The sequence below is a fragment of the Jatropha curcas genome, chromosome 5, assembly GCF_041381405.1.
Source record: "Jatropha curcas cultivar XTBG-Jc1 chromosome 5, XTBG_Jcur_1.0, whole genome shotgun sequence".
NCBI classification, from domain to species: Eukaryota; Viridiplantae; Streptophyta; class Magnoliopsida; order Malpighiales; family Euphorbiaceae; genus Jatropha; species Jatropha curcas.
In genome coordinates, this window is record NC_143155.1 from 1,039,798 (window position 1) to 1,066,899 (window position 27,102).

The following is a 27,102-nucleotide window of genomic DNA, read 5'->3' on the forward strand; positions in this document are numbered from 1 at the left end:
TCGTACACACCATTGCATACATCAAACTTCCGACCGCTGAGGAATATGGAACATTTGACATATCTCCTTTTTCTTTCTCTATTGATGGTTAGGATTTCTTACTCAACTTGAAGTGAGCGGCAAGTGGAGTGCTAACTGGTTTAGCATTCTTCATATTGAACCTCTCTAGAACTCGTTCAATATATTTTTCCTACGATAACCATAACCTGTAGGACTTTCTGTCTCGGATAATCTCCATTCCAAGAATTCACCTTGTCGATCCCAAATCCTTCGTGCCAAATGCTTTTGACAAATCACTTTTTAACCTACTAATCATGTGTGCATCTGGTCCACCGATTAGCATATCATCAACATATAAGAGAAGGATGATAAATTTACCATCAGAGAATTTCTGGACATATACACAAGGATCTGCATCTGTCCTTTTGTATCCTTGATTCACCATGAAAGAACTTTTTATACCATTGTCGCGGTGCTTGTTTCAACCCGTACAAGCTCTTCTTCAAGCGACAAACCATGTCCTCTTTTCCCTTGACCTTGAAACCTTCTGGTTGTTCTATATAGATTTTTTCCTCTAGATCCCCATGCAAGAATGCGATCTTTACATCAAGCTGTTCTAACTTAAAATTCAAACTGGCTGCTAGACCTAGCACAACTCAAATAGAACTCATTTTCACAACTGGTGAAAAAATCTTGTCAAAGTCAATACCTTTCTTTTGAGTAAAGCCTTTCACGACCAATCGAGCTTTGTATCTTACTAGGTTGCCATCATCTTTCTTCAGTTTGTACACCCATTTGTTCTTGAGTGTTCTCTTCCCTTTTGGAAGTTTCACCAGCTCATATGTATCATTCTTTTTCAAAGAATTCATCTCCTCTTGCATGGCCTTTGTCCAGCAATCTTTACCTTCGCAAGATTGCACATCATGGAAGCTCTCTAGCTCCCCCTCATCAGTAAGCAAAATGTAATCAGAACTAGGGTACCTTGTAGATGGTTGGAGTTCTCTGGTTGACCTTCTTAATTGAGGTTCAACTCCTTCTGATGGAATGGGGTTCTCTGGCTCCCCCTGCTCAACACCCTCTGCATCACTGTTATCATCTACAATCGTCTCTTGATCCCCCATGACTGGCTCTTCTTCTTCTTCCCGTTCTGATTCTGGCATTCCTCCTCTCATGACATCATCTGTAGGAATGCTTCTTGGTGTAATATCAACAACACCATCACTTGTGGATTCTTCACAAGTTGTATCTGCCATGATCTCATTCTCGTGGAATACTACGTCTCGGCTCCAGATAACTTTCTTTTTCACTGGGTCCCATAACCTGTAACCAAACTCTTCGTCTCCATAACCGACAAAAGTGCAAGGAACTGACTTATCATTAAGCTTTGATCTCTGCTCCTTCGAAATATGCATAAATGCCTTGCAGCCAAATACCCTCAGGTGAGAGTATGAAATATATCTACCTATCCAGACCTTCTCCGGGATATCAAAATCTAAAGGTGCTAAAGGTAGTCGGTTGATTAGGTAGACAGCAGTATTGACAGCTTCTCCCCAAAATGGCTTGGGTAAGTTGGCCATTTTGAGCATGGATTTGACTCTTTCAATAATGGTGCGATTCATCCGTTCAACAACACCGTTGTGTTGAGGCGTACCAGGAACTGTCTTTTCATGCCTGATACTATGCTGACTACAATAATCTCTAAACTCGTTAGAGATGTATTCACCACCATTATCCGTGCGCAAACACTTCAATGCCACTCCAGTCTCCCTTTCCACCATCGAATGGTTGCTGAAAGTGCTTGAATACTTGGTCCTTTGTGCACAACAAATATATCCATGTTTTTCGTGAGAAATCATCAATGAAGGTTAGAAAATATTTACTTCCTCCAAGTGATTCTACCTCCATGGGACCACATACGTCAGAGTGTACCAACTCTAACTTGTTGTCTCTCCGTCTAGAGCTTTTCAAAAATGAGACACGATGTTGCTTCCCAAATAAACAATGATCACAAGGGTTTATTTTACCTTTGGCTAATGGTATGAGGGACTTCTTAGCCAACATATTGCACCCTTTCTCACTAACGTGCGCCAGCCGCCTATGCCACAAATTTGGTGAAGCACCATCTGCAACTGTATTCAGTTGACCAGCACATATTATTGCGTGCGTCTTATACAACAAGCAACATAATTTTCCTCTCGCCACCACCAAAGACCCTTTGGTGAGTTTTCAATTACCGTCACCTGTATGATGGTGATAGCCTTCCTTGTCCAGTACACTGATAGACAACAGGTTCAACCGAAGATCGGGAATATGTCTCACATTTTTAAGTATCAATATGCACCCGACACTTGTCTTTATGCAGACATCACAGATTCCCACCACTTGCGAGACACTATTATTTCTCATTCTAATAGTGCCAAAATCTCCTACTTTATAAGTGGAAAAGTATTCCCTTTTTGGAATAAAGTGGTATGAAGCACTGGAGTCTACTATCCACTCGGTATCTGCGTCTCCAACATGACAGCAATCTGCATCATGAGTGACTCAAGTCACCTCACCATCTTCTCCTGAGACTGTAGCAGATGTATTTCTATCATTCTCCTGTCTTCGGTTTGCATTATCCTGTTTGAGTAAACGACAATTTCTTTTGAGATGACCCTCCATACCGCAATGATAACACTTTCTTATCTCTCTGGACTTGGATCTACCATCTGACTTTTCATGCCTTGGACCTCTACTCTTGCTCCGGCCCCTATTCACTGTGACAAGGGCTTGTGAACTAGTACTAGCAACATCTCTTCTTCGTAGTTCTTCATTGAGTAGTCTATTCTTTACCATAGACATTGTTACCACACCATTAGGAGCTGAGTTACTCAATGATACCACAAGAGTATCCTAACTATCCGGTAGAGATCCTGACAGTAGGCATGCTTGCATCTTGTCATCTAAGGACATACCGCTAACTGCTAACTCAGTTACGAGTCCTTCAAAATCGTTCAGGTGTTGTGTAATTGATCGTCCCTCTAACAGCTTCAAGTTCATGACTTTACGAATCATGAAGACTTTTCTTTGAGCATTTGTAGCCTCGTACATATTCTCTAATTTCTTCCAGAGAACTTGGGGATCTTTTTCATGTCACACCCCTTCCCGGTCCACCCGAATGAACCGGACCGAGACGCTACAAACTGGTTGACTGTATGGCCTGACATGCTGAAATCATAATGTATATTGAATATAATAGCATGCTGATGTAGTATACAAAAATAATGTAATTTATATTTACAAAACATGATACTAATGTCAAAATGAAATGGGCCCAACTGAGTGCCCTGTACATGCCATAAAAAGGGTAGACAAAGATACATATTAAAATGAGTAGCTACCCTGAAGACTGAGTCTTCTACAGATGAACTGCAGTAGTTGTAAGCTGACTCTCTACGGACCAATCTCAAAACCTGCGAGTTAAACAGGTAACTCGCTGAGCAAATAAAGCTCAGTGTATATCTCAGTAGATAAAAAAACAATTAAACACATACATGTATAGAAAGAACCATGTAAACACATATGGCACACACATCATGATACTTTCATGATACCTTGATTATCTTTTGTACTGTTTATAATACTGTATAATTCATGAAATGTTATGTCAAGATATCTGTATGGCTCCATAAGGTTATAGTGAAACCGAAGTGATAAGAAAAACTGTATGAAACTGGATGAATACTGTATGCTTGGCTACTATGGCCCATATATAATCATATCCACTCAACGGCCTGTAGCCGGAGTATCAAACTGTATGAGGTGCAGATCTGCTATCCTATGTCGCGACATAGCCTTATCTACATGGTTTCTACCTAACCTCAATGGAGCATACTGTTGGTATGTCAATAATATAACACAACATCATATTAATAGTTCATAACTTCATAATTCATAATGTTATATTTGATTTCACATCATTTGCATGCTTGAATGTTGTTTTGATACATGTTCAAATGTTATATTTGATGTTAAAATGATTGGAGGCATATAAGTGAAGCAAAGGAATACAATTGCATTGAAAAAGAAGGCCAAAAATGCATGAAAACACAAGTCGCGAGCGCGCCTTGCAAGGTCGCGAGCGCGTAATGCACTAGATGAGAGACAGTGAGTTATCGGGCACAAGTCGCGAGCGCGTTCTTGAAAGTCGCGAGCGCGTACTTGAAAGTCGCGAGCGCGAGAAGTGCCAAATGAGAGACAGAGAGTTTGCGAGCACAAGTCGCGAGCGCGCACTTGAAAGTCGCGAGCGCAAGATGTGCCAAATAAGAGTCAGAGAGTTTCAGGTGAAAGTCGTGAGCGCGTAGTTCAAATTCGCGAGCGCGAGAAGGCAACACGAACTCGTCATGCAATTCCCGCGCGCGCTTTCAGCCTGCACTGTCTGTACTCTTTTGGTCATATCTCTCAATATACAACTCCAATTTGGATGATTCAAAAACCCATGTAAAGCTAACACATAGAGGAACAAATAACTCTTCTATGACACTTCCTAATTCCATCATTAAATGGGGTCAAAATCAAGATGAAGTTATTGGTGAAATTCCAGCAAAACCTGTTTCAACATAAACTCACTCTTTACTTCATTTATTCAATACCTCCCCTGTTTTCCCCTGTTTTCTCACCATTACCAGTCCTCCCACTCAAAATGAAGCAATATTGTCTCAATAGCAACATACCACACAATTCTCATGCAAAGAAAATGAAAAATAACAAGAGATATCAAACCTTTACTCCAAAAGCTTGAGCTCCTCTTTAACTTCTTTTCTCTACACTCTTAGAACTCCCTTCACCTATAAATAAGAATTCTTATGAATTCTAAAATAATAACACCAAATGATTCAATTATGAACTTCAAAAAGGTTTACTTACTTGGATAGAAGAAAAATTGAAGTTAAGGCTTAACTACCATTAAAATTGAAAGTAAGGTGGAAGAGGAAAGGAAGAAGATGAAGAAGATGAAGATAAACATGAAAATGGGAAAGTGAAAATGTGTATTACGGGTAGGCCATCAAAAATCAAGGGATTTGTGTGTAAAAGTTCTAAATGGTACCTCAATTGTAAACAGGCTACAACTTAATACCCAAACTTGATCTTTTAATGCAAATCACTCCTCACCCATGTGCTTGATCTTTTTCTCTCACTCAAATAAGTCCACTTAATAACCCATTCTACCCCAACCGGGTTTGGTTCAACTCGACTCAACTCGACTACTCAACTCTATGCTAAGACTCGACTCGGAGTAGGATGTCACATTTCATTTCTTACGTGGTTGTACAGGCTAGCATCTATCCATTGGCGTATTATACCCAATGTCTGCTTTTTTTAATTTCTCTCATTGCCTTTCTTTCATTTCTTCTGGCTTTGCACTGTCATCTTCAATTGGATCGTATAGATCTTTGCAATTGAGATAGTCCTCCATTCTGGATTTTCACATTGAATAATTCGAATCCGTCAATTTGATCATTGCCCCATCGTTAGCTATGTCGAATTCTAAATCTAACAAAAATTTTACTATTCACGTGAATAGTAACTTTTGTAGAAAAACTGACAGAATTTACCAACCAGGCTCTGATACCAGTTGTTAGGATTACAACTGATCCTGAGTGGGGCCCGAGAAAAATACCAGTGGTAGAAGTAAAATAAAATTACTATTACCACATATACCTCCAATAATTACGTATTGGATGTTGACAACCGAATCCATCAGAAAATAATAATCACGGTAAAAATTTAAATAATTACTGTAAATGCCAGATGAAAAATAAGGACACTAAGATTTACATAGTTCACCCTTCAACTATTATGGGCTACGTCCATGGGACAAGAACTCCAAATAATTCTTCCACTAAAAATAGTAGGTACAAAAAGAGATTACAAAAATAATGGTATTCTAAGTGTTTGCCAAAAACACCCTAAAAATTATAATCCTTACTATTTTCTCTATTTTCCAATTTTATGAACCCTTTCCTAAAATTTTATACACTTTATGTATTTCTATTCTTTTTGTTTTTGTGTATTTTGGTTGAGGAAACCTTCTCCTATTTGTAGAAGAAAGGAATGCGTAAATAAATCGTCCACAGACTAACGCGTTAATTAAGGCATCCATCCTCCCTAATTTTTCTTCTTTCAAACGTGTGGAACCACATACATTTGAATCTCCTTTTTTCTTTGACCAACCAAAAAAAACGTGTTTATTGTTTTTTTGTTTTTTTTTTTCAAATGTGTGTGGATCCCACATGTCAGAGGGACCCCACAACAAATATTTTAGGTATAGAGATAGAAAGAATTTGGCTACTAAAAGTTTCTAGAAAGTTAAATTAAATGCAACTTACTAAACTTTGATAGCCTCCATGCACATAGAAGAGAGGAAGAGGGTGATGAATTTGGCGCCCCCTCACTTTTCTGTTCTTCAATTCTGTGGTCATCGATTTCACTTTAAACTCTTATTCCTTCAAATTCTCCTTGTTTAAGAAAAAAAAAAAAAAATCAAAACTTCCCAAACATGTCTTTATACCTGAAGTTGTCTTTGTTCTATGAAACAGAACCAACGAATTCACTTCCATCACCAAGTGGCACAAGACTTTCCCAACAAACGACTGCACGGGCAGGAAGGAGCTGCTCAGGAAGGTCAATAATCTCAACCATTTTGTATCTATTCTCATGGAGATCATAACAAATAATTTCGTTATGGATATCCTTTAACCAAAGCTTATCCCTTTTCTTTGAGTATGCCAATGGTTGCAGTTCATCACCAGGCCACCTTCGTAAAGGAGAGTATAATTTTCTCCAAGTAAACCCAATTCCATCATTTTCTCTAACATATAACTCGTTAACATACAACTCGAACTGTTCATATTTCCCTTCCGGATAAGGGATTTGGAACATTCAGAGGCAACCTTCTAAAACATGCAGATCAAGCAAATAGGAATTAGATGTTTCAGGCCGGATAGGCTCACAAAAGGAGTTCTTCTGAATATTTAAAAGGACTTCATACTGAAGGTTTAAACTCGATACTTTTCATTAGTAATTTATTATTATGACAAAAAAAAAATAATATCTTAATGAATCTTACTACTGACTGGAAAATAAAAATATTAATAACGAATGAAATTATCAAATAAAACAAGAATAATGAATCAAAACAGAAAAATAGAATATTTTAACTCAATTTATAGAAAATTATATAAATTTTTTTTATATTAATTTAAGTTACTTAAAAAAATCTAAAAACAGCTCAAACTAAATTATTTATAAATAATAAAATGAGTAAATAATAAATAATAAATTGATATTTGTAACTAACCTAGCTATATTAGCTAACTTTTATAATAGAGAATTTTTAAAAAATAATAAAAATAATTCAATTAAAAGAATTTAAAAATCGGTACTATTATTTAAATTTATTGTTGTACTTTCAATAATAAAACATAAGATATATAAAGAATATATTAATTACGAGTTATAATATAATTCAATTAGAAATCTTATTAAAATACAGATTTATTATAAATTACCATTAAATGTTCTTATAGAAAAATCACCATTAAAAATTTAATTTTTCTTTGGCTATGGGTTTATTATTATTTTACGCTAAATACTTTTCTTCTTATAATTTTACTTCTTAATTTTATTATTTTGTTTGAGTTATTATTATTTTTTATTTTGCATATTGTTTTGATCATAAAGTTTTATTTTTTCAATTTCATTTTTAATTTCTTTTTTACAATATTCATGTATTGTGTCTATATAAATATTATAATCTTTACAATAAAATATAAAATAAAAAAACCTAATTATTATATTTATTCTTTTACTTAATAAGTCATTTTTATTATATCTATATTCTATATAAATATATAAAAGCTCAACCTTCAAAACTTATGCGGCACGATTTTAGGATATTAGACTGCTGATATGGCACAATACTAAAATAATTGCTAAGTTGATATTGATTATTTTTTATTTTAAGAGAATTATTTTTTAACATAATTTATAAAGAACTTGAATTAATATCATTAAAATTTTTAAAAACTTTTTACCTTTTTTTTTGATAATTTACAGATTTTCATTAATATTTATATTCATATAAATATATCATTAATATTTCTCCATTTTTTTACTCTTATGGAATTTGTGTAGATTGATATTTTTCAGTTTTTAAATAAATAATAAAATTAAAAATATTATTAAAATTTTGAAAACATTGCACTTTCTTTTTTTTAATAATTAACAGTATAATTAATATCTATAAATATAAATTAACAAATATTCACTCTCTTCATTTTATTTTTAGTCTTATAAAATTTGTATAGATATTTTTTTGAATATAAGTACATAATTTCTGAAGCATAAAAGCTAACTTAGCATGATATTAAAGTATTATTGAATCGACATTATTTCTATTTTTATATTTTAATTTATTTTTTTACATTTAAAATTTTACCACAAATTATTTACTTTCTATTGCATATTAAAAGCTATTTGAGTTGAGAAAATTCGAATGCTATTTGCTTTTTGCGTTAACAAATGTATATTAGTATTAGATTTTTGCATTTTAATTTAAATTTTTTGGCTACATCTTATTTAATTTCTGTTGCATATTAAATGCAAATTGAGCAAAGAAATTTCTAAAGTTTATTTGCTTTTTGCATTATTAAATATAAAGAAATTTCAAATTTAAGATTTTTATAATTTTAATTATTAAATTATTTCATTTTAGTAGCATAATTTAATTATAAATTATTAATAACGAAATATTTATTAATTTTAAATAAATTTTATATTATTATTGGTGCAATGCACGTGTGGACGGACTAGTTATAAAAATAATCAACCGTAAAATGAAATCACCATTAAAAGTATGAAATTATTTTTGTAATAATATTTTTAAAAAAACGTGAACATTTGACTCTATTTTAATATATGCAGTAATTAAAATTTTTTTATAATAATATTTAGTAGTTATTTATTATTTTTGAAATAAATATAAATAAAACCATTCAAGATCAAGAAACAGACGGAGAAAGAGAGAAGTCACATGGAGAATACGAAGATTCTCGAGATCAATCTGATCTCTGCGCAAGGTCTAAATCCGCCGTCTGCCAATCGACGCCGCAGGCATACATACGCAGTTGTTTCGATCGATTCCTCCGCTAAGCTCCGCACCCGAATCGATCTTGATGGTTGCGAGGACCCGATTTGGAATGACAAGTTTCTCTTTAAAGTCACTCCTGAATTTCTCTCCGGCGAAACAACCAGTGTTTCTGTCGAAATCTTTGCCGTCGGCTGCCTCCGTGATAAGCTTATCGGCACCGTCCGTTTACTCATCAGCAACATCCCACTATTTTCCCAAGAAATGAGAACTCCTTCGTTCGTTGCTCTGCAGATTCGCCGTCCGTCTGGAAGATTCCAAGGGTTGCTTAACATCGGTGCTACTATCAACGACGCTTTTGATTTCGCGTCCTTAGATGGAGTATCGGCGATTTGTTATCGCGATCTTGGGGGACAAATTATTTGTCCCCAGCGCCAACGCGATTTAAAGAAGTCGACTTCGACAGTGAAGGATACCCGTGGCGAGAATATTCTTGTGGAGATTCGGAAGATTTGTCATATGGTGCTGATTCCACGACTTCTCCATCGACAGGCTTGAAGGACGGGAAAGGAGTTAGAGGTTTGGGGAGGGCACATGGCTTATGGTAATCATCAGGCGGTGGAGGGATACTTTGTGGGTTGCTGTTGCATCGGAGGCTTACCATGTGCTTTTCTACAGAGAATCTTGAGGTATTTGGTGGGTTATGTGGAGGGCCCTTGGCAATATCGTGCCTACAAAGAGTAATCTGATTTCCAGGGGAATTTTCTTGTTCCTCGTTCAGCATCACCATTATGATGGGCCTTGATTGGGTTAGTTTCTGATTTAATTTTGCTTGTCTTGGTGATTTTTTCCCAAGTATCTGTGCCACACATGCTGCTGATATAGTTGCCAAGACTTGTTCTTGTTTTGTGGAGTTTTTCTATTTACTATCTGTGGTAACACAAACATAGTACACCTGCTAATTCTTGTATGGTTTATGGGATTGTTCTGTAGAGGCCATAGTAGAATTTCTTGTTTAAGTATGTCTGTTTGTTTTCCAGTTGGCTCTTTGGCATTGCTTGAAGATCTGGTATGTGTCAGTCAAGAAGGTCTCAGCCATGTAGATGTTGATTTGTCTTTTTGGCATTTTGCGAAGCTTTGGGATGGCCAAGTCAAGAAGGTTTCAACCAAGCCGATGATGAGTTGGATTCACAGCATATCTTCTATGCAGGTACTTCCTGCGGAGTTTATTAGACTGAGTTTGTTCATGTAGTTCGCTATTTTCCGTTAAATGCACTTTAAGTGTACCCCTACCAGGTTTTTTTACTTAACATCTTGGATACTAGGTTGGGTTTATTGGGGAGGTCTATCTATTGACCTGGGTTAGTTTTTATCCAATTTGTTAAGTTTTTCCTGGTTTATTAACAATAAGATAATTCTAAATTCTAATTCTAATTTCTAATACTACCATTAAGATTCTGTTACTGTTTTGCACAAACTGCAATTTCAATTGTATCTTCATTTCTGTGCCAGATATTTTTTACTAGAATATATAAACTTCAACTATAACTTTCTGGAGCTGAGGATATCACAATTCCTTTCATGAATACTTGAATAATAATATGATGAATGCACAAGAATTTGAACCCTACCTGTTGATAAGATAATTACCATTACGAGTGTAAAATCAATTGTAATGTAACTCAATCGTTGCCTGTTCTGTAATGTGTCAATGGTGAATGAAATTTGGTAATTTCATAATGTTGACAGTAATTGAGCATGATATGGAGTGATCTCAGTTGTCAAAGGTGAAGAGAGGAACATGCACAAAGTCTGTTTGATATGAAAAGGGAAATTCCTTTTAGTACAGAACCTGGATAGCACTAGTAGAACCTTGATAGAGAAATTATGACGACCAAACGTGGACTGTTTGGAATATGCTATGGCACAGAAGTACAATCCAAGCAATTACAAATGAAAACACTCATAAAAGACATTTATCTTGCACTTGATCAGGAAACAGAAAAAAAGACAAAAAAATAAGAGAAATTCCAAGCAACTTGATTCTGAAATCAAATTTTCACAAATAGAAATGAAGCATCAATGGCAGAACCTTACCCTCCTTGTCTAGCTCTTCCAGTAAGAGGTTTAATATTTCCCACCCAGCAAGAAATTCCAGGACAACGATTCCTGCGCTTTCTTAAGTTGTTGAAGCTCTTTTCTCGAAAAAAAAAAAAAAAAAAAAAGAAACAAGACTGTATAATTAGTGAAGGAATACAAAAACAGAGGAAAAAAGAAAGATCACTGCATTTTAATCTTAAATGCTTTAACTAAGAACACCATTTCCATATCAAAATCAAAACGCTAACAAGATCTTCCAAACCTAACAACTCATCTCCATTTGAGTCCATTTTTGTCTCTTTAATCATAAACAACTTCCCTCCTATCAAACTTACATGACCACTTAATCTGATGGTGTAATCTTTGAATATTCCCATCACCATTTTGCCAAAATGGTAAATAATAATTTCAAATTGAACTCTCTGGTTTTCATCATATCAAAAAATTGCAAATGATAATAGATAAATATATATAATAAGGGAGGTTGTCTAGTTAATCATTGTTGGTGGAAGTAACATTAACTGACACAATTTGATAAATGTCCTGTAAAATTAAAAATATCAGAAATGTTGAAAAATAGAAGCCTGTAACAAATTGATAAGGTATTGCCTATTGCAGCAGCATAATTCCAAATAATATGTGCAGAAAAGAACCCAACAACATGTGCTATATGATTATTAAATATTGTCCTTTAATAAATTTATGATTTTTCATTTTTTACTTTTTTTTTTATTACTAGTAAAGTTATATCACGAGCTAACTTGCGAGCGTTTTATGGAGTATACCTCCAAGTCAAATACAAAAAATCCATGTCGATACTGCATTCTTGAGTGTCTTCTTTCAAGCAACACTGTCCAAGATGGACATCCCACCTGATATTTTAAAGATATATATCAATATCTTACAAATGCAGATGCATCTCTTGCTGCTACAGTCAGAAAATCAACAAAGATACAATACCAGGACAAATTTTTTTCCACTTCAGATTTTGCTTTGTCAATAACTTCATAGCCTCTCGCACACTGGAAATTTGGAAGTGAAGTCTTTTCACTCTCTATAGTTGAGGTTTCGCCAAGTAATTTGGAAGAGTAGCCTCGCATGCAATATTCAATAACAGCAACATAAACATGATAGCAGCTGCTTTTGATGGAGATGAATGGTGCCCTCAATTCTTTATAATTATACGAGAATTGTCAAGTGCCACCAGTTGAAGAGAGAAAATCCTGTCGTACTTGTTTTTCACATAGATATTTAAAGCCAAAACTAGACTTCATTCTTGTAACAAATGTCATGAAGACATCATACAACTTTGACAGCTTGTAAATAAGATGAAATAGCATAAAATAGCATTCCAGTGAACAAATTCCATATTGGAAGGCAAAAACTCAAAAAGAGCATATAAATGTATAATTGTATTTGTGCATTTGAACTATAAATGCCTTTCAGCCAACACGTCAAAAAGAACATTGAAAGGCATGTATGTGGTTATCGTCAGAAAAAAAAAAAAAAAAATAAAAAACAGAAAGAATTGTTTGGTAAAGAAATCCCAAAAAAAACTTTAAAAAGGCTGATAAGTCCATCACTATGGCCTCCAAACTGGCCTTTGATGGGGCCGCTTCTGCTCTATGTTGCCTTTCTTCATAGACTGCAGATTGGGTTCTCCAACTGCTGCACGAGCATGAGTAACGGGCAGCAGATGTACTCCACTCACAACATTTTCTGTTATACTGCTATGCTGAGAGGCATCGAATTCATGGCTTCCATGACCTTTGCTGACCTTGTGCTGATTCATAGTGACTAAATGTTTGCGATTCCAAATTGTTATGATAAATAGAGAACTGAGATGGTGGCCAGTTGTCAAACCCAGGTGCATTGAATTCATGGGATAGCTGGTTGGACCCAAGTTCTGAGTATGAGTTGAAAATTTCCACCCTTGTAGTTTGATGCAACTTTCTGATTTGTTCTTGTTGCTGGAGCATTTGCCTAGAAGTTAGACATGGTGATCTATTCCACTGCAGTCCTTGAGCTTCAAATTTCCATACATTGGGTTATGGTCATAAATGTTGATAGGGGGCTTATCTTTCTTTGTTGCTCGCTTGGAATTGGATTCTTTGAGGATAAAATCTTCTCCATCCACATACCAGGCTATATGGATAAAGGAATAACAAGCTTTATAAAGGAATAACAAAATTTACTGAATATAAAGGAATAACAAGCTCGCAAATCAAAATAGACTAGCATTCTATGTCACTTGGCCAGTTCTATCATAAAAAGTTCTTTGTCCAGTTACTCTCTTTCTTTTCTTGAATTGCTTTTTCGGATGCTGCTCCATCAATTTCTCCTACCCTTTAAATCAAACCAAATAGAATTAAATCATTAATAAATATTGTATAATTTGTCTGTAAAAGTATATATTATGAAGTGTAAAATTATATTTTGTAAAAAAAATCAGACCAATGGATTGAGTCCGATATTTTACAATACTATATTTAACGTTGTTAAGGTTTATATTTAAATAATTTCTTAATTTTCATATGCACTTAAGGGCTCAATAGTGAATAGTTGTAAAGTTGAGAGGCTTATAAATGTATTTTGATATGAAATATAACAAATTATATTTTTTAAAAAAAATTTGTCTAAATTTAATCTATAAAAATTGCTGAGTAAAATACTAAAAATTAATTGAATTTTGAATTATGTTTTTTGTGAATAAAACTCGTTTTAAAAAAATGTGTTTTGCATGTTATCTTCATATTTGTGAACATTTCTTAATAATAAATTTATTAAATATGAAAATTTTTGCACACCAAGGCATAGCTTAGTAGTAAATGCACATATGACTTGATAATAGATTGGATTCAAATCTTCTCTACTCAATACTCAAGAAAAAAAAAAAAAAAAAAGAGAATTTCTAATTGAATTTAAACATTAATCCTAGTAATATCTGTCTTTTTTATTCGAAATATGCTTCTTTTTTTTTTTTTTAATATCAGATACAAAATTAGTCATTGAGTAGACCAATCTTTGATTGAGGATTTGAATTATAAGACAAGTATTTGATCTACTGTCTTCTTTGTTATCAATGAAATTTGAAATTTAGAATTCATCAATAGAAATTTCCAGTTCAACTGACCAATACTCATTGAATACAAAATCATGTCAAGGAAATTATACAATTTCTCATAAACTGATAACGGAATTTACACAATTTTGGCTTCATCAAAAGGCCAATTATCATGATTGAGAAAGAAAAATAGTAGATCTACAAGGCAGAAAGCTATGTATTGTTTACAGATTTTGCAGCCTCTGTTTTGGCTACAACATAAACCAAATGTCTGTCTTTTGGAGGCAGAGATTGATTGACCTCATCTACTTCACAAATCTTTCCAATCCATCTATTCAAAACTGGGAATTTCTCTTCACTAATCAACTCAATTCTCATAATTTCTTTACGAATTTGAAAGAAATACAAAATAGAAAATGCCACAATATCTAAATATCCAATATTCTCACCTCCAAACAAATCTTTTTCATTTAGCTCATTCTCTAGCAACTTGAGGTATTGATCAACTTCTTCAAGTATCTGCTCTTTCTCCTCCCCTGTAGCTGCAGAAGCCTTAAGAGTCACTTGCAAGATCTAAACAAATTGGAAAAATACTAATTAGACTAAGAATTACCATAACCAAGAAAATGAATATGAGCTTGTTATTGCTTACCTTTTGGTCTACAAATGTAGCCCAAAAACGAGCCATGGCTTTGTTATAAGGATCTTCAGGCAAGAAAGGATTATTCTGCCATTTTTCATCGACATACTCAAGAATGACAAGTGACTCTGCAATGGGTTTTCCATTGTGTAAGAGCACAGGGATTTTTTTATGAACTGGGTTTGATTTAAGAAGCAAGGTACTCTTGTTGGTAAGATCTTGTTCAATATACTCATATTGTATACCTTTCAGTTTCAGGGCAAGTTTTATTCTGTGACTAAAAGGACTAGCCCATGTACCCAGTAGCTTCACTTCTCCTTCACCCATTTTTAGAGTTACGGTGCTAAAAGAATATATGAATTTCAGCTCGAAAATCAACTAAAGTTTGATTTTTTTTTTTCTTCCGAACTTGATTTATAGAAAAGGATCGATTCCCTGTTTTCCTTATCGATACCCTGTTTTATTCTCTGCTTTCAATTTTGAATTTTCAAAGCAAAAACAGCCACACATAAATTAGGTGGATAAGTTGTCTTTCTGAAAGGACTGAATTGCCCCATATAAACCAAAAAATGTTGAACCTATCCCAAAATCTTTTTCATGTCCATGTCTCCATGATGGTAACAAAATTGGAAAATAAAAGAAACTACAGAGAAAAAGGTTTTAATTTTTAATTTGCACTATAAGTTTTTTTTATACTTTGGCTATTTATTTTACAAAAGGAGCATCTTAAATTCTTTCTTTTTTAATGAAACTGGTGCAAACATCTAGTCTTGACATTCCACATTCCCTTGTTGCTGTCTTGGCCTACCAAAACTTTGATCTGGGAAAGAAATTTCCTTATCAGGAAACTGAAAATAGAAAGTTGGTTTCTTGGTTTGGATGGTGGAGATGACCGGAGTTTGTGAAAGGTCCTGTTGGGAATGTTCTATTGATAGAAAGATAATTTTTTTTCTGCATTTTCTTTGCCTTTCTTTATATTCTTACTTGCGTCATGATATGTTCAAATCTGCCTCCTTATTTGTATGTTCAAATATACAAATAATAGGCTATTATTTGATCAAATTGATACAGCATGTTCTTAATATAGCAGCAGATAAAGGATAGATAAAGAAAGTATTATTAAAATTCAAAAAGGAAAAGAGTTTTCTGACAAAAATAAACATTAAATCCTCAGTGAATCTCAAACTTATTTTGATCTTTTAATTTGATTTCTCCCAAGAAATATCTCCATCGAATTCACTTCCATCACCATGTTGCACGACACTTTCCCAACAAACGATTGAATGGTTCCTGTGTGGGAGACCAGTAATATTAATATCAGCCCTTTTGTCTGTCTTCTTCTCACGAGAGCATAACAAATAATTTCCCTAAAATAATATTTGTCAAGTAACCAAACCTTATTCTCCTTCTTTGAGTATGCCAAAGGTTGCAGGTCCTCCATGCAGATGGATGTATAATTTTCTCCAAGTAAACCCTTTCCATTATTTTCTCTCACATACAAGTGCCTTTCCCTACAGGCCTCTTGAGAGTCCCTTTTCACAAAAGAATTTATGTTGATACAGAGGTGACCTTCTAAAACGTGCAAATTGATTCTAGAATAAAAGGTGCACAAAGGTTTGAGGGTTGTCCACAGGTTGAGGCACCAAGCAAAACGTCTCATTAGCTAGATAAAAAGCCATGATCATGTAGTCTATTTTTTTCAGCAATAACCAGTGCAAGGCACCATTGGCGAATATCCTTCATCAGGAAAGGAACATATGAGATCACCAGTGTAAGGGAAATCTGGAAGGCTTGTCCAAGTATTGGATTTCAAACTGAAAACCCAAACTTGATTCTTAAAAATTTTCACAGCTTTGTAGTCATTGCTACCATAGTCATATCCTAATCCTAAACCACAGCAAAAATGTCCTCCACGAAGTGGGCAAAGAGGTAGCTCTTACACTGCCTAGTAAATGGGTTCCATAGAGCAAGTCTTCCTCTTATGAGTAAGAGAAGTAAACCATTGCAAGAACCATATATTCTTGTCTTCATCCTTTCTTTAAATAGGTGATTTAGGTTTCTGGGTTTTTGGGGTTCCTCATTAAAATTGATGGCATGAATATCCTCGGGTTGTTCCCAGCCTCGGATGTCGTTATATCTCTCTTCCTGGATAATTAGTCTGAGGTTTGTTTCGGTTTTCATGGATCTCTCGAAACGCTGCTTGATAAAATTTGGGCTATCGATCAGGCTGCACATTGTTTTCAAAACACATCTGAAACGCAAAAGAGGCTTCGCCGGCATCAACAGGAAAATCTCGGCGATTAAGTCCTATGGAAGCGTTTTCTTTGTGGCTCATCATTGCCAGTGAGCTTTTGAATTTGGAGTTGGGATTTAGGTTTCGTTTTATTGGAATTTTATATTCAACGACTAGGATTTATATATGGGCACCAGACAAATAGAAGTACTTTTCTTTTGTACATGTACCTTTATCCAGCATGAAATTAATTTAATACTATTAAATAAATTTTTATTGAAATTTTAATTTATAAGAATTTATTTGATATAAATAAAATTTTAATAAATTAATTTAATATAAATTTATACTTAGTTTATTTGACTTGTATAAAAATTTATAATTTTTAAAATTACCAAAATTGTAATCTTTAATTTCATTTAATTAATTATACTTATTTCAAAATCTATCATAATTTGTTAAGAAAATATAAATAAAATTTATCTTTGAATCAATATAAATAAAGTTAGGATAATAATAATAATAATAATAATAATAATAATAATAAGCAAATAGGTAGAGGAGTGCAAACGGATGGTTGGATTCTTACCTGGACCGTAAAAACCAAAAAACAAAAATAGCTTTTTGTCACGACCTGAAACTGTGGCGGGATTGACACTAGAGCTCAGGTAAGTTTAAGGCCCTCGAGGATCGTAATAAGCCTAAATTATACAATTCAATTACACAACTATTTTAGCTTCACATGTAAATAGCTAAGTAATCTATTATAATTACTATTCATTAATCTGTCATACTAATGAAAATCCTATCCATACCTTGACAAAATCATACTCACTGATAGGAATAGATCCCACATGAAAGGTAGTGCGTTGGGTGATTAGGCCACTCCATTACCATCCAGGTGTTACTCCATTCCTAGAACTAGGAGGTGATACCTACCTTAGCACCTATAGTTAGTGTGATGGGTTAATCCTGTTGTCCACTATAATCTATTGATTTACACAATAGGTATGGATTTTCCCATTTCATACGGTTTAGTGTGTCCACCGTCTTTAGGGAGGAAAATCACCAAGTTTATTTCCTTATGTTGGTTACGGCTGATCCCAACATAAAGAAATGCCTAGTCCATACTTATCCTAAAATAACTTTCATACCCAATGGTTAATTCAAGATCATTTCTAATAACAAATATTCAAACTCATCCTCTTATATACCAAATTCAAGAAATAGCATATACAATCAATGACATGGAGATTTATTCTAATCATGACAACAAGGGAGACGCTAAAGTAGAAACAAAGGAGACTAAGAAGGATGAGATGGAATTCTCTATACTCCGCAATTATGTTCTAAGATTCTAAACTAAGCTCTGATACTAACTTTGTCACGACCTGAAACCGTGGGCCGGACATGCACTAGGGCCCAGGTAAGCTTAAGGCCCCCGAGATTCGTAGTAAGCCTAAACCAGACAATTCAATTACATCAAATGGATCCTAAGAACAGCAAGTCCATATTATTTTATATATAAGTCAAGGAATCACATATCACTGCCCCAATTTCAACATCTCAAATTAATTCTTTAAATTCTTACTTAAGTAAGTCATTTGTCTAATCCGATCTTTTCCTTTGTATAGGTATTTTATCTAGATCGTCAGAGTTTGTCTACCGGTCCTGTTAGCCAAAATCCACAATAAAGCTTGTTCTCCCCTCTATCACTATGAGTAATAATAAGTGCATATTATCATTTTCATGCATTTATTATTTACTTTATAAAGAAATATATGAATGATAACTTAACATTTATTTTTTGATATTACTATGTCATTATCAATACATGATTATATTTGTATATTTATTTACATCATATTTATATCTTTTTATGTTTGCATGTTAATTATTGATTTGATGTATTATACTAAATGAATTGTTTGATTATTTGAATTGTGACATGGTAGTGCCTTGTTTGTGTGGAATTGGGATGAAGTGAGTCACCATGGGTTTGCGATAGTGGTTTACGATACCGTCGGCCATGAATGAGGAGATCGCGCTCCCATGTGCATCTGATGATATATGATATGGAAAACCACAAGGTAGCTACCTATTGGTATGGAAAAGAGAGTATAAAAAAAATGAGAGGGTTGGTTAAGTGAGGATTAGACCGGTCGGCCATGTATGGGAGATCGGTTCCTTAGTGCACACGTTTGAGAAGGCGGGCCATGTGTGAGGACGGCTCGTCAGAGGTTTCGATGATGCCACTGACCAATTTCCACTTGTTTGATTATTTGAAAGTGTAATTACTTGTGGGTACTGATGTTATGCCATATGCTTGATTAGTTGTGTGTTCATTTTAGTATTTTAGGAAGTATTTCGGATGAATTCCAGTGTTATGCATTATTTCTTATTATTCACTAAGTTGCGAAATTCACTCCTCTTCAATTTAACTTTTCAGGAAGTAGAATCTCCGCTGATTCAGCTAAAGCTCTAAATCCTTCCCCGCAGAGCTACTGAAGTAAATTTCTAATGTCAGTAGTTACTTAAAATTATGTATCTTTATATATAAAGACTCTATTATTTCTAATTATTATTGAACTCCGCAGTTGTAAGACTTAAATGTCTTTAATAGCGTAAATGGGCATACTAACCCATGAACTTATGGATATTTTAATTATTTATCTAGGTGCATGTATTAACCAATTAGCCCATATTATGAATGATGTGTGTTGTAAATAGACCCGAGTCATGAATTAATTTGAGATGTTGAAATTGGGGCAGAGATATGTGATTACTTGACTTATATATAAAATGATATGGGTTTGTTGTTCTTAGGATCCGTTTGATGTAATTGAATTGTGTGGTTTAGGCTTACTATGGGTTTCGGGAGCCTTAAGTTTACCTGAACCCTAGTGTTGGTCCGGCCTATGATTTTGGATTGTGACACTTTTCTTTGAAACCGAATCAAAACTAAAATAAGTTCAAAAATTGAACCAAACATATTGATTCGGTTCAGCAAACATCAGTTTGGTCAACAATTCAATTTTACTAGAAAATAAGTGTTTTATAGTATCTAATTCAAAGGCCGAAAATCAAAATGATGGAATATTGGAAACTGAAAACTGTATAACCAAAAATAATTCAGTTTTTTCCAAAGTTTGCTCACCCGTGCAAATAGGAGCCCAAGGAGTAGTACCATGGAGATTGTGAAAGGCTTTTTGCCAAATAAACAATCTGAAAGTTGAAACTTTCTGGTTCTCTTCATGTTTTTTCTTATTGTCTAATTGTAACATGTAAAGGAACATTTCATGTTGATCCATTGAAATTAATGTACTAAACAAATAAATGTACTAAAATCTTTAGACCCAAGAATCCAAATCTTGCATTGGCAACAACACAGTAGCACTTCCATTCAAACAACCCAGCTTTTATTCATATATATGGTTATACATGAGGGAGTAAGACTCCACTTTAACAAACGTAATCACTCTAATTTATATATTACATATCCATAACACACTTAATCCTTATTACTCCGTGTATTACAGAGATACTACATTGCACAGAAACGGAAACGAGGAAATATGAAAAACGATGAGGGAAAAACAATTTTAACGGAAAACCAGTATTTTATATGTGGAAATTGACACGCTGAAACGTTTATGAAATGGCCATGGCTAAAAATTTCTATGCATCATAGCAGACATATAAATGCATATATGTGTGTGTGTACGGCACTCTCTCTCTCTTATGATCATTTAGAAGAGAACTTGACAGCTTCAATGCGAGCTTTGATAAAAGTAATATGTTTGTCCCTTGGAGGCAGGCATCCATGAACGACATCAATTTTATGGAGCTTTTCCAACCATTTGCAGAAAATTGGATGCTTCTTTTCAGTGATGAATTCTATCTCCAGAACTTCTTGGTGCACTTGAAGCCAATGACATGTAAAAAATGCAACAATGTCCAGATACCCAATTTCAATTCCTCCAAAGAATTCTTTTTCTTTTTCTTTCAACTCATTCTCTAGCAATTTGAGGTGTCCATGAACTTCTTCAATTATCTTTTGTTTCTCCTCCTCCAAGGCAGAGACAAACTTTCTTGCTGTTTCTTGGATCTGCAAATACATGTATACATTAATTGTCAATTCTAGTGAGAACAAAATTAATTCAACCCAGACTACTAAAACTATTAATGTATAGTGTTGTAAATGAGACAAGCCGCTCGTGAGCTGTTCGAGGCTCGGCTCTATAAAAGCTTGCTCAAGCTCGAGCTCAAGTCATATTTAGCTCGCGAGCTTGCTCATGAGCCAGCTATATCGAGCCGATTCGAGCTCTCTAGCTAGCTCAATAATCCAAAATCAATTAAAACCTACATTAAATTGACTCTGTTTTAATTTAATAGATTTCGAGCTCAAGTTTAACTACTTTTAAAGGAGCCGAGCTCGAGCTCACCAAAGTTCTCTCAGCATGGCTCATTTACAGCCCTTTAATAGTAATGAAGCTTACCTTTTCCTCTACGAACTTAGCCCAGAAACGAGCAGTGGCTCTATGATAAGGCTCTTTAGGTAGGATATGATGATGGTGTTTCCAGGTCTCATCAATATACTCAAGAATGACAAGTGATTCTGCGATTGGTTTTCCTTTATGTATAAGCACGGGAACCTTTTGATGAACTGGGTTATACTTAAGAAGCAAAGGACTCTTGTTGAAGATATCTTCCTCTATATACTCATATTTGACTCCTTTTATTTTGAGAGCTAGTTCTACTCTGCGAGTGTAAGGACTAGCCCAAGTTCCAATTAGCTTCACTTCTTCATCTGCCATTTTTGAGTTGTGTGAATTTTGGTTGAGCTTCTCTTTAATACGAGAGACATATATATAGTGAGTGAGAGTTTCTTAACATGCAAGTTTGGAACATAGGAATCATATAGTTCCAACTTGCTAGAAATCAAAGTTTAGTATTAGGAATGTCATTGATGACCACATTGTTTAATATTTCAAGGAATAATCTATTTTTTAACTAATTACTCCAGGCACATTGGAAAGTGGTTCCATGAGGTACATAGTAGTTAATATATAGTATATTGTAATATTAAGATTTATATAAATCATGTTTGAATAATGAATCACCAAATTCAATTAAATAAACATTGCATTTTTTTTTCATATTTAGGAAAAAAAAATTTGCTGTTTTAGTTTATTAAATTTCTTTTTAATTGTTAAGAATTAACAATTGTAAATTTAATGAGCTTTTTAACTAGAATTAATTAAGAGATGTTCCTCCACCCTTTTGGTGTTTGACAAATTTCCTTCGATTGTACAGCGTAATGATTTTTTGCATGATTTTTCTTTTTCGGTTATTTATTTATTTGTTGTGAAACTTAATATTATGAACTATTAATTTGGTGAGTCAAATTAGTAAAAACTCGTGGTTGAGAAGAGTCAAACTTGAAATCTTACTCTCCCCACGTAAAAAAGACTAATAAATATCCTTCAACCCCTTTAAATTTTCAGCACTTATTTAAATATCCCAATTAAATTAAAAAATTTGTTGAAAATAATAAGCTAATAATTGCAATTTAAAATTTATACCGAATGCGATAACTCAATATGATTTCTGTTTATAAACCTGTTGGACGATAACTCTTTATATATTTTTTAGTGTTTTGATTAAGTCAAAATGCTACTTTTATTATTTATATTTGGTAGCTTAGTGTTTATATTGATGTTTAAAATTTGAGAAAGCCGACCATGAAATGATAATATTTTTTACATTAATTATGAATTAATAGCTAACTTTAATATGATAAAATGCACTTGCATCAACTTTAATATGGCTAATTTAAACAAAAAAAAAAAAAAGAAAAAAAAAATCAATCGTAAAGAGTTTTACCTCTGCAGATAATTATAGTGGGGTGGTTCAACTGAAAAAACTAATGAAGTAGTTGCTGTTACGTCACACTTTAAATTAAACAAAAATAGAGTCGGCTTTGTTATCCATCATCCAGATCGTCATGCCTTACAATTAATCGTTTAATCAACTTGAATTATCCATTTTACCCTTAATTCAATTGTAAATTTTCTTCTAAAGCCTTGTATATGTCACAAGTTATCTGTTGGCGGCTGCAGTGGTCAAAGGCGAGTATTCCGTCGATTTAAATAAAATTTTAACCGAAATAAATTAATTGAAATTTTTTTTCACTTAATCGAATTAATTTTGATCATTAACTAAATGGAAAGTAAAGAAATTGAAAACTTAATTAACCGACTAAATTTAGTAGAAAATTTATGATTAACCGACTTTAACCGAAATAAAATTAACCAAAGTTATTAATCACTATTTAATTAAAATAAAAATCGAAAATATTTTATTATTTACTTAATCAAAACGACATAGTTTTGAGAGTCAATTGATTTGTTTAATTCGGTTAAATTAATTTTTAACTGATCACCGAAATTTTAATTTTCTTTAATTGAACTTTTAATCGAATATTTATTCACCGAATCAATTTAACCGAATTAACTGAATTAATCGAATTAACCGAATTGGTCGAACTGTAAATATGAAATCCATAACCGAATTGGTTAAGAGAGAGAGAGAGAGAGAGACTTGAGTCCAATATAAATAAACTATGGGCTTGTTTTGACAATATGAAGTCCATAACCCAAAAACTGTGTCGTTTGGCAGGCCATAGCTTAATTTAAGACCAGCAAACAAAAACAGCTGCAGCTACCAGATGGAGACCCATTGGTTTCTTTTTAATTTATTGAAAAGTAAATATCTGCTGCTGCTTCTCTACCGTTGCACTTGAATTTGCCGCCCGTTGTTTTCCTTCTTTATTACTTTCTTCAACCAACTTTTTCTAACACTATAAAACAACCATAACCTAACATTAAACAAACAACCAAAACCCAAACATTTTTCTTCCTTCTCTTTACTAGATTAATTTCATGGCTTCTCTCATGCTTTTGTTGTCTGTTCTTCTTCGACCCAAGAACCTTGCGAAACCTGCAGCGGCTTTACCTTCTTCTTCTTTTGCCTCTTCTTTTGCTGCTGCTGGTGCTGGTTCTGTCTCTTCCAATGCTCAAAAGCCATTGATGAATTATACGAAGCGATTTGATGCGGACATTGTTGATGAAGATGTGCCGGAGCCTAAGTTTAATATCGACCTGTCATGGCCTTGAAGATCTTCTTTTTTTTTTTATTAATTTTGATTGCATTTTGAAGAAATTTGGAATTTCATTTGCCGTGGAAATTCTCTATCTTGTAATTGAGTTTATTTCATTTTCCATCCTAAGTTTAGTTTCTTATGTGTAAAAAGTGCAAATATATGAAAATTTTAGCCAATTTGAGCAAATATTACATGAAAATTTGAACAAATTTTAAAATTTATTATCTTTCTTGAATTGTAGTCTGTAACTATTTGTGTAATTAATTGTATTTTTATTGTTTTATTTCATATTACGAATTACTAAATATAACTTATTTCAAAATAAAATCTAATATATCTAATATCATAATAAAAAAAATTAAAATGAGATCAAATTAAAAAGAATAAAATTCCTTTAAATTGAACTAAAAAAAGAATGCATTTTAGGGTCATAATAATTTAGTTTAAATTAAAATAAAAAACAAAGCTTTGTTTATTAGATTTAAGATTTTTGTTTGGAAAGAGAGGAAAAAAAAAATCGAATATATGTGACATTAAACAAGGTAATTTTCTCGGTTTATTCATATATTTTTCTCCAATTTAGAGATATTCTAATCTTGTTGTCTAAGCAGAAAAATAATGCATATTTTATTTCAATTAATGTAGAGTATTCGAACAGAAGATTTCTCACTCTTCACATTTTCTGTAAAATATAGAAAGACCGACTATGAGTAAATATTGCATGAAATGGTTCTTGAGCTATAACTGTGTGTAATTAAATTTATTCTTATTGCATTGTTTTCATATCATGACTTACTAAATATACATATAACTTAACGCATAATAAAATAGTAATATATATAACACTTTAATGAAAAAATTTATATGCGATCAAACTAAAAAGAATAAAAAAAAAATCCTTTGAATTAAACTACGAAGAGAATGCATTTCAGTGTCATAATAACTTATTTTAAATTGAAATAAAAAAAGTTATATTTTATGATTTAAAGTTTTATTTGGAAAAGAGAGGAAATAAAATAATGCATGAAGATAACTCCAACGAGTTGCAACACTGTTTGGAAGATTACTCGAAACCTTGAGACTAGCATGGTATCAAGCAACTCTTGCTAGAGCATGAGCTGAATTGTTTGCTTGTCTCTTAATTCAAGCTACAGAAACAGAGCTGTTTGCATTAAATAAACTCTTCCAATCATTAATAATTGCACCAAACTCAGAGACGTCAGAGGTTGATGAAAGTGAAGCCTGAACAATTTCCTTGGCATCAGTTTCAATTATCATATTACCAAAGTGTTGATCTTTGATCCAAGATAGAACCTCCCTCAACCCTAAGGTTTCAGCAACTCGAGGAGAAGCTTGTTCCATAAACAGACATGTAAGACCAACAAGGAAAGAACCATTGTAATCTCTAAAAACAGCTCCAAACCCCATTTGATTTCGATCCTCAAAGATTGAAGCATCCACATTGCACTTCAAAAAACCTGGAGAAGATGGAACCCATCTGCTAGGAACCTCTGTTGTGGGATCCCTCCGACATGTGAGACCCACACAAGTTTCAAGAAAGAAAAAAAAAAGAGTCACGTTTTTTTGTTGTTCAAAGAAGGCTGCGCGTTGGATGCGTTAATTGCGCGCAGTTGGTGGATGCGTTGATTAACGCATCCCCTTCTCTTATAAGTAGGAGAAGGTTTTCCCTCAACAAATCGTACAAAAACAAAAGAATAGAAATACATAGAGTGTATAGAATTTTAGGAAAAGGATTCCTAAAATTGGGAAAGAGAGAAAATAGTGAGGAACATAATTTTTTGGTGTTTTTGGAAAACATTTAGAGTACCACTATTTTTATAATCTCTTTTGTACCTACTATTTTTAGTAGAAGCATTATTCGGAGTTTTTGTCCCGTGGACGTAGCCCATAACAGTTGAAGGGTGAACCACGTAAATCTCAGTGTCCTTATTTTTCATCTAGCATTTACAATAATTATTTAATTTTTACCGTGGTTTTTATTTCTGGTAGATTCGATCGTCAATATCCAATACGTAATTATTGGAGCATTTTTCCTCGGGCCCTATTCGGATCAGTTATAATCCCAACAACTGATATCAGAGCCTTTAGTTGGTAAATTTTGTCAGTTTATACAAAGTTACTATTCACGTGAATAGTAAAATTTTGTCAGATACAGAATTCGACATGGCTAACGACGGGGCAATGATCAAATTGATGGATTCGAATTACTCAATGTGGAAATCCAGAATGGAGGACTACCTCAATTGCAAAGATCTGTACGATCCAATTGAAGGTGACAGTGCAAAGCCAGAAGAGATGAAAGAAAGGCAGTGGGAGAAATTAAAAAAGCAGATATTGGGTACAATACGCCAATGGATAGATGCTAGCCTGTACAACCACGTGAGAAATGAAAAAGATGCCCAAGTTCTCTGGAAGAAATTAGAGAATATGTACGAGGCTACGAATGCTCAAGGAAAAGTCTTCATGATTCGTAAAGTCATGAACTTGAAGCTGTCAAAGGGACAATCAATTACACAACACCTGAACGATTTTGAAGGACTCGTAACTGAGTTAGCAGTTAGCGGTATGTCCTTAGATGACGAGATGCAAGCTTGCCTACTGTTGGGATCTCTACCGGATAGTTGGGATACTCTTGTGGTATCATTGAGTAACTCAGCTCCAAATGGTGTGGTAATAATGTTTATGGTAAAGAATAGACTACTTAATGGAGAACTACGAAGAAGAGATGTTGCTAGTACCAGTTCATAAG

The 27,102-nt window shown here is 33.7% G+C and overlaps 2 protein-coding genes and 1 non-coding gene across 5 annotated transcripts; 1 reads left to right on the plus strand and 2 right to left on the minus strand.

Annotated features, from left to right (window-relative positions):
- The first annotated feature begins 9,026 nt into the window (after window positions 1-9,026).
- LOC105629901 (uncharacterized) lies at window positions 9,027-10,593 on the plus strand. The gene is made up of 2 exons (XR_016320955.1): window positions 9,027-9,939; window positions 10,171-10,593. It is a non-coding gene; the product is annotated as an uncharacterized LOC105629901 (transcript).
- A 2,007-nt stretch (window positions 10,594-12,600) lies between these two features.
- Window positions 12,601-15,409, minus strand: LOC105629902 (glutathione S-transferase U7). Of its 3 annotated transcripts, none has more exons than XM_020677703.3 (3): window positions 14,947-15,409; window positions 14,744-14,867; window positions 12,601-13,375 (listed from the first exon to the last, which is right to left on the minus strand). In XM_020677703.3, the coding sequence occupies exons 1-3, from the start codon at window positions 15,259-15,261 to the stop codon at window positions 13,221-13,223; spliced, it is 594 nt and encodes a 197-aa protein (XP_020533362.1). In that variant the 5' UTR covers window positions 15,262-15,409; the 3' UTR covers window positions 12,601-13,220. The 3 variants fall into 3 exon arrangements, with proteins under 3 accessions (XP_020533362.1, XP_012066938.1, XP_012066937.1); XM_012211548.4 differs by lacking the exon at window positions 12,601-13,375 and adding an exon at window positions 13,395-13,576 and having other exon boundaries at window positions 14,947-15,403; XM_012211547.4 differs by lacking the exon at window positions 12,601-13,375 and having other exon boundaries at window positions 14,390-14,867; window positions 14,947-15,399.
- A 5,160-nt stretch (window positions 15,410-20,569) lies between these two features.
- LOC105629903 (glutathione S-transferase U7) lies at window positions 20,570-21,999 on the minus strand. Its single transcript, XM_012211549.3, has 2 exons — window positions 21,667-21,999; window positions 20,570-21,275 (listed from the first exon to the last, which is right to left on the minus strand). Exons 1-2 carry the CDS (start codon window positions 21,982-21,984, stop codon window positions 20,913-20,915), a joined length of 681 nt encoding a protein of 226 aa, XP_012066939.1. The 5' UTR covers window positions 21,985-21,999; the 3' UTR covers window positions 20,570-20,912.
- Between the last annotated feature and the right edge of the window lie 5,103 nt (window positions 22,000-27,102).

Bases quoted from the DNA above. Each gene is read 5' to 3' on its own strand.
- LOC105629902 (XM_012211547.4), bottom strand. From the start codon at position 15,261: ATGGGTGAAGGAGAAGTGAAGCTACTGGGTACATGGGCTAGTCCTTTT. The intron at 14,868-14,946 runs GTAAGCAATAAC...CAATTTGTTTAG, and splicing joins CTACATTTGTAGACCAAAAG to ATCTTGCAAGTGACTCTTAA.
- LOC105629903 (XM_012211549.3), bottom strand. From the start codon at position 21,984: ATGGCAGATGAAGAAGTGAAGCTAATTGGAACTTGGGCTAGTCCTTAC. The intron at 21,276-21,666 runs GTAAGCTTCATT...ATGTATTTGCAG, and splicing joins CTAAGTTCGTAGAGGAAAAG to ATCCAAGAAACAGCAAGAAA.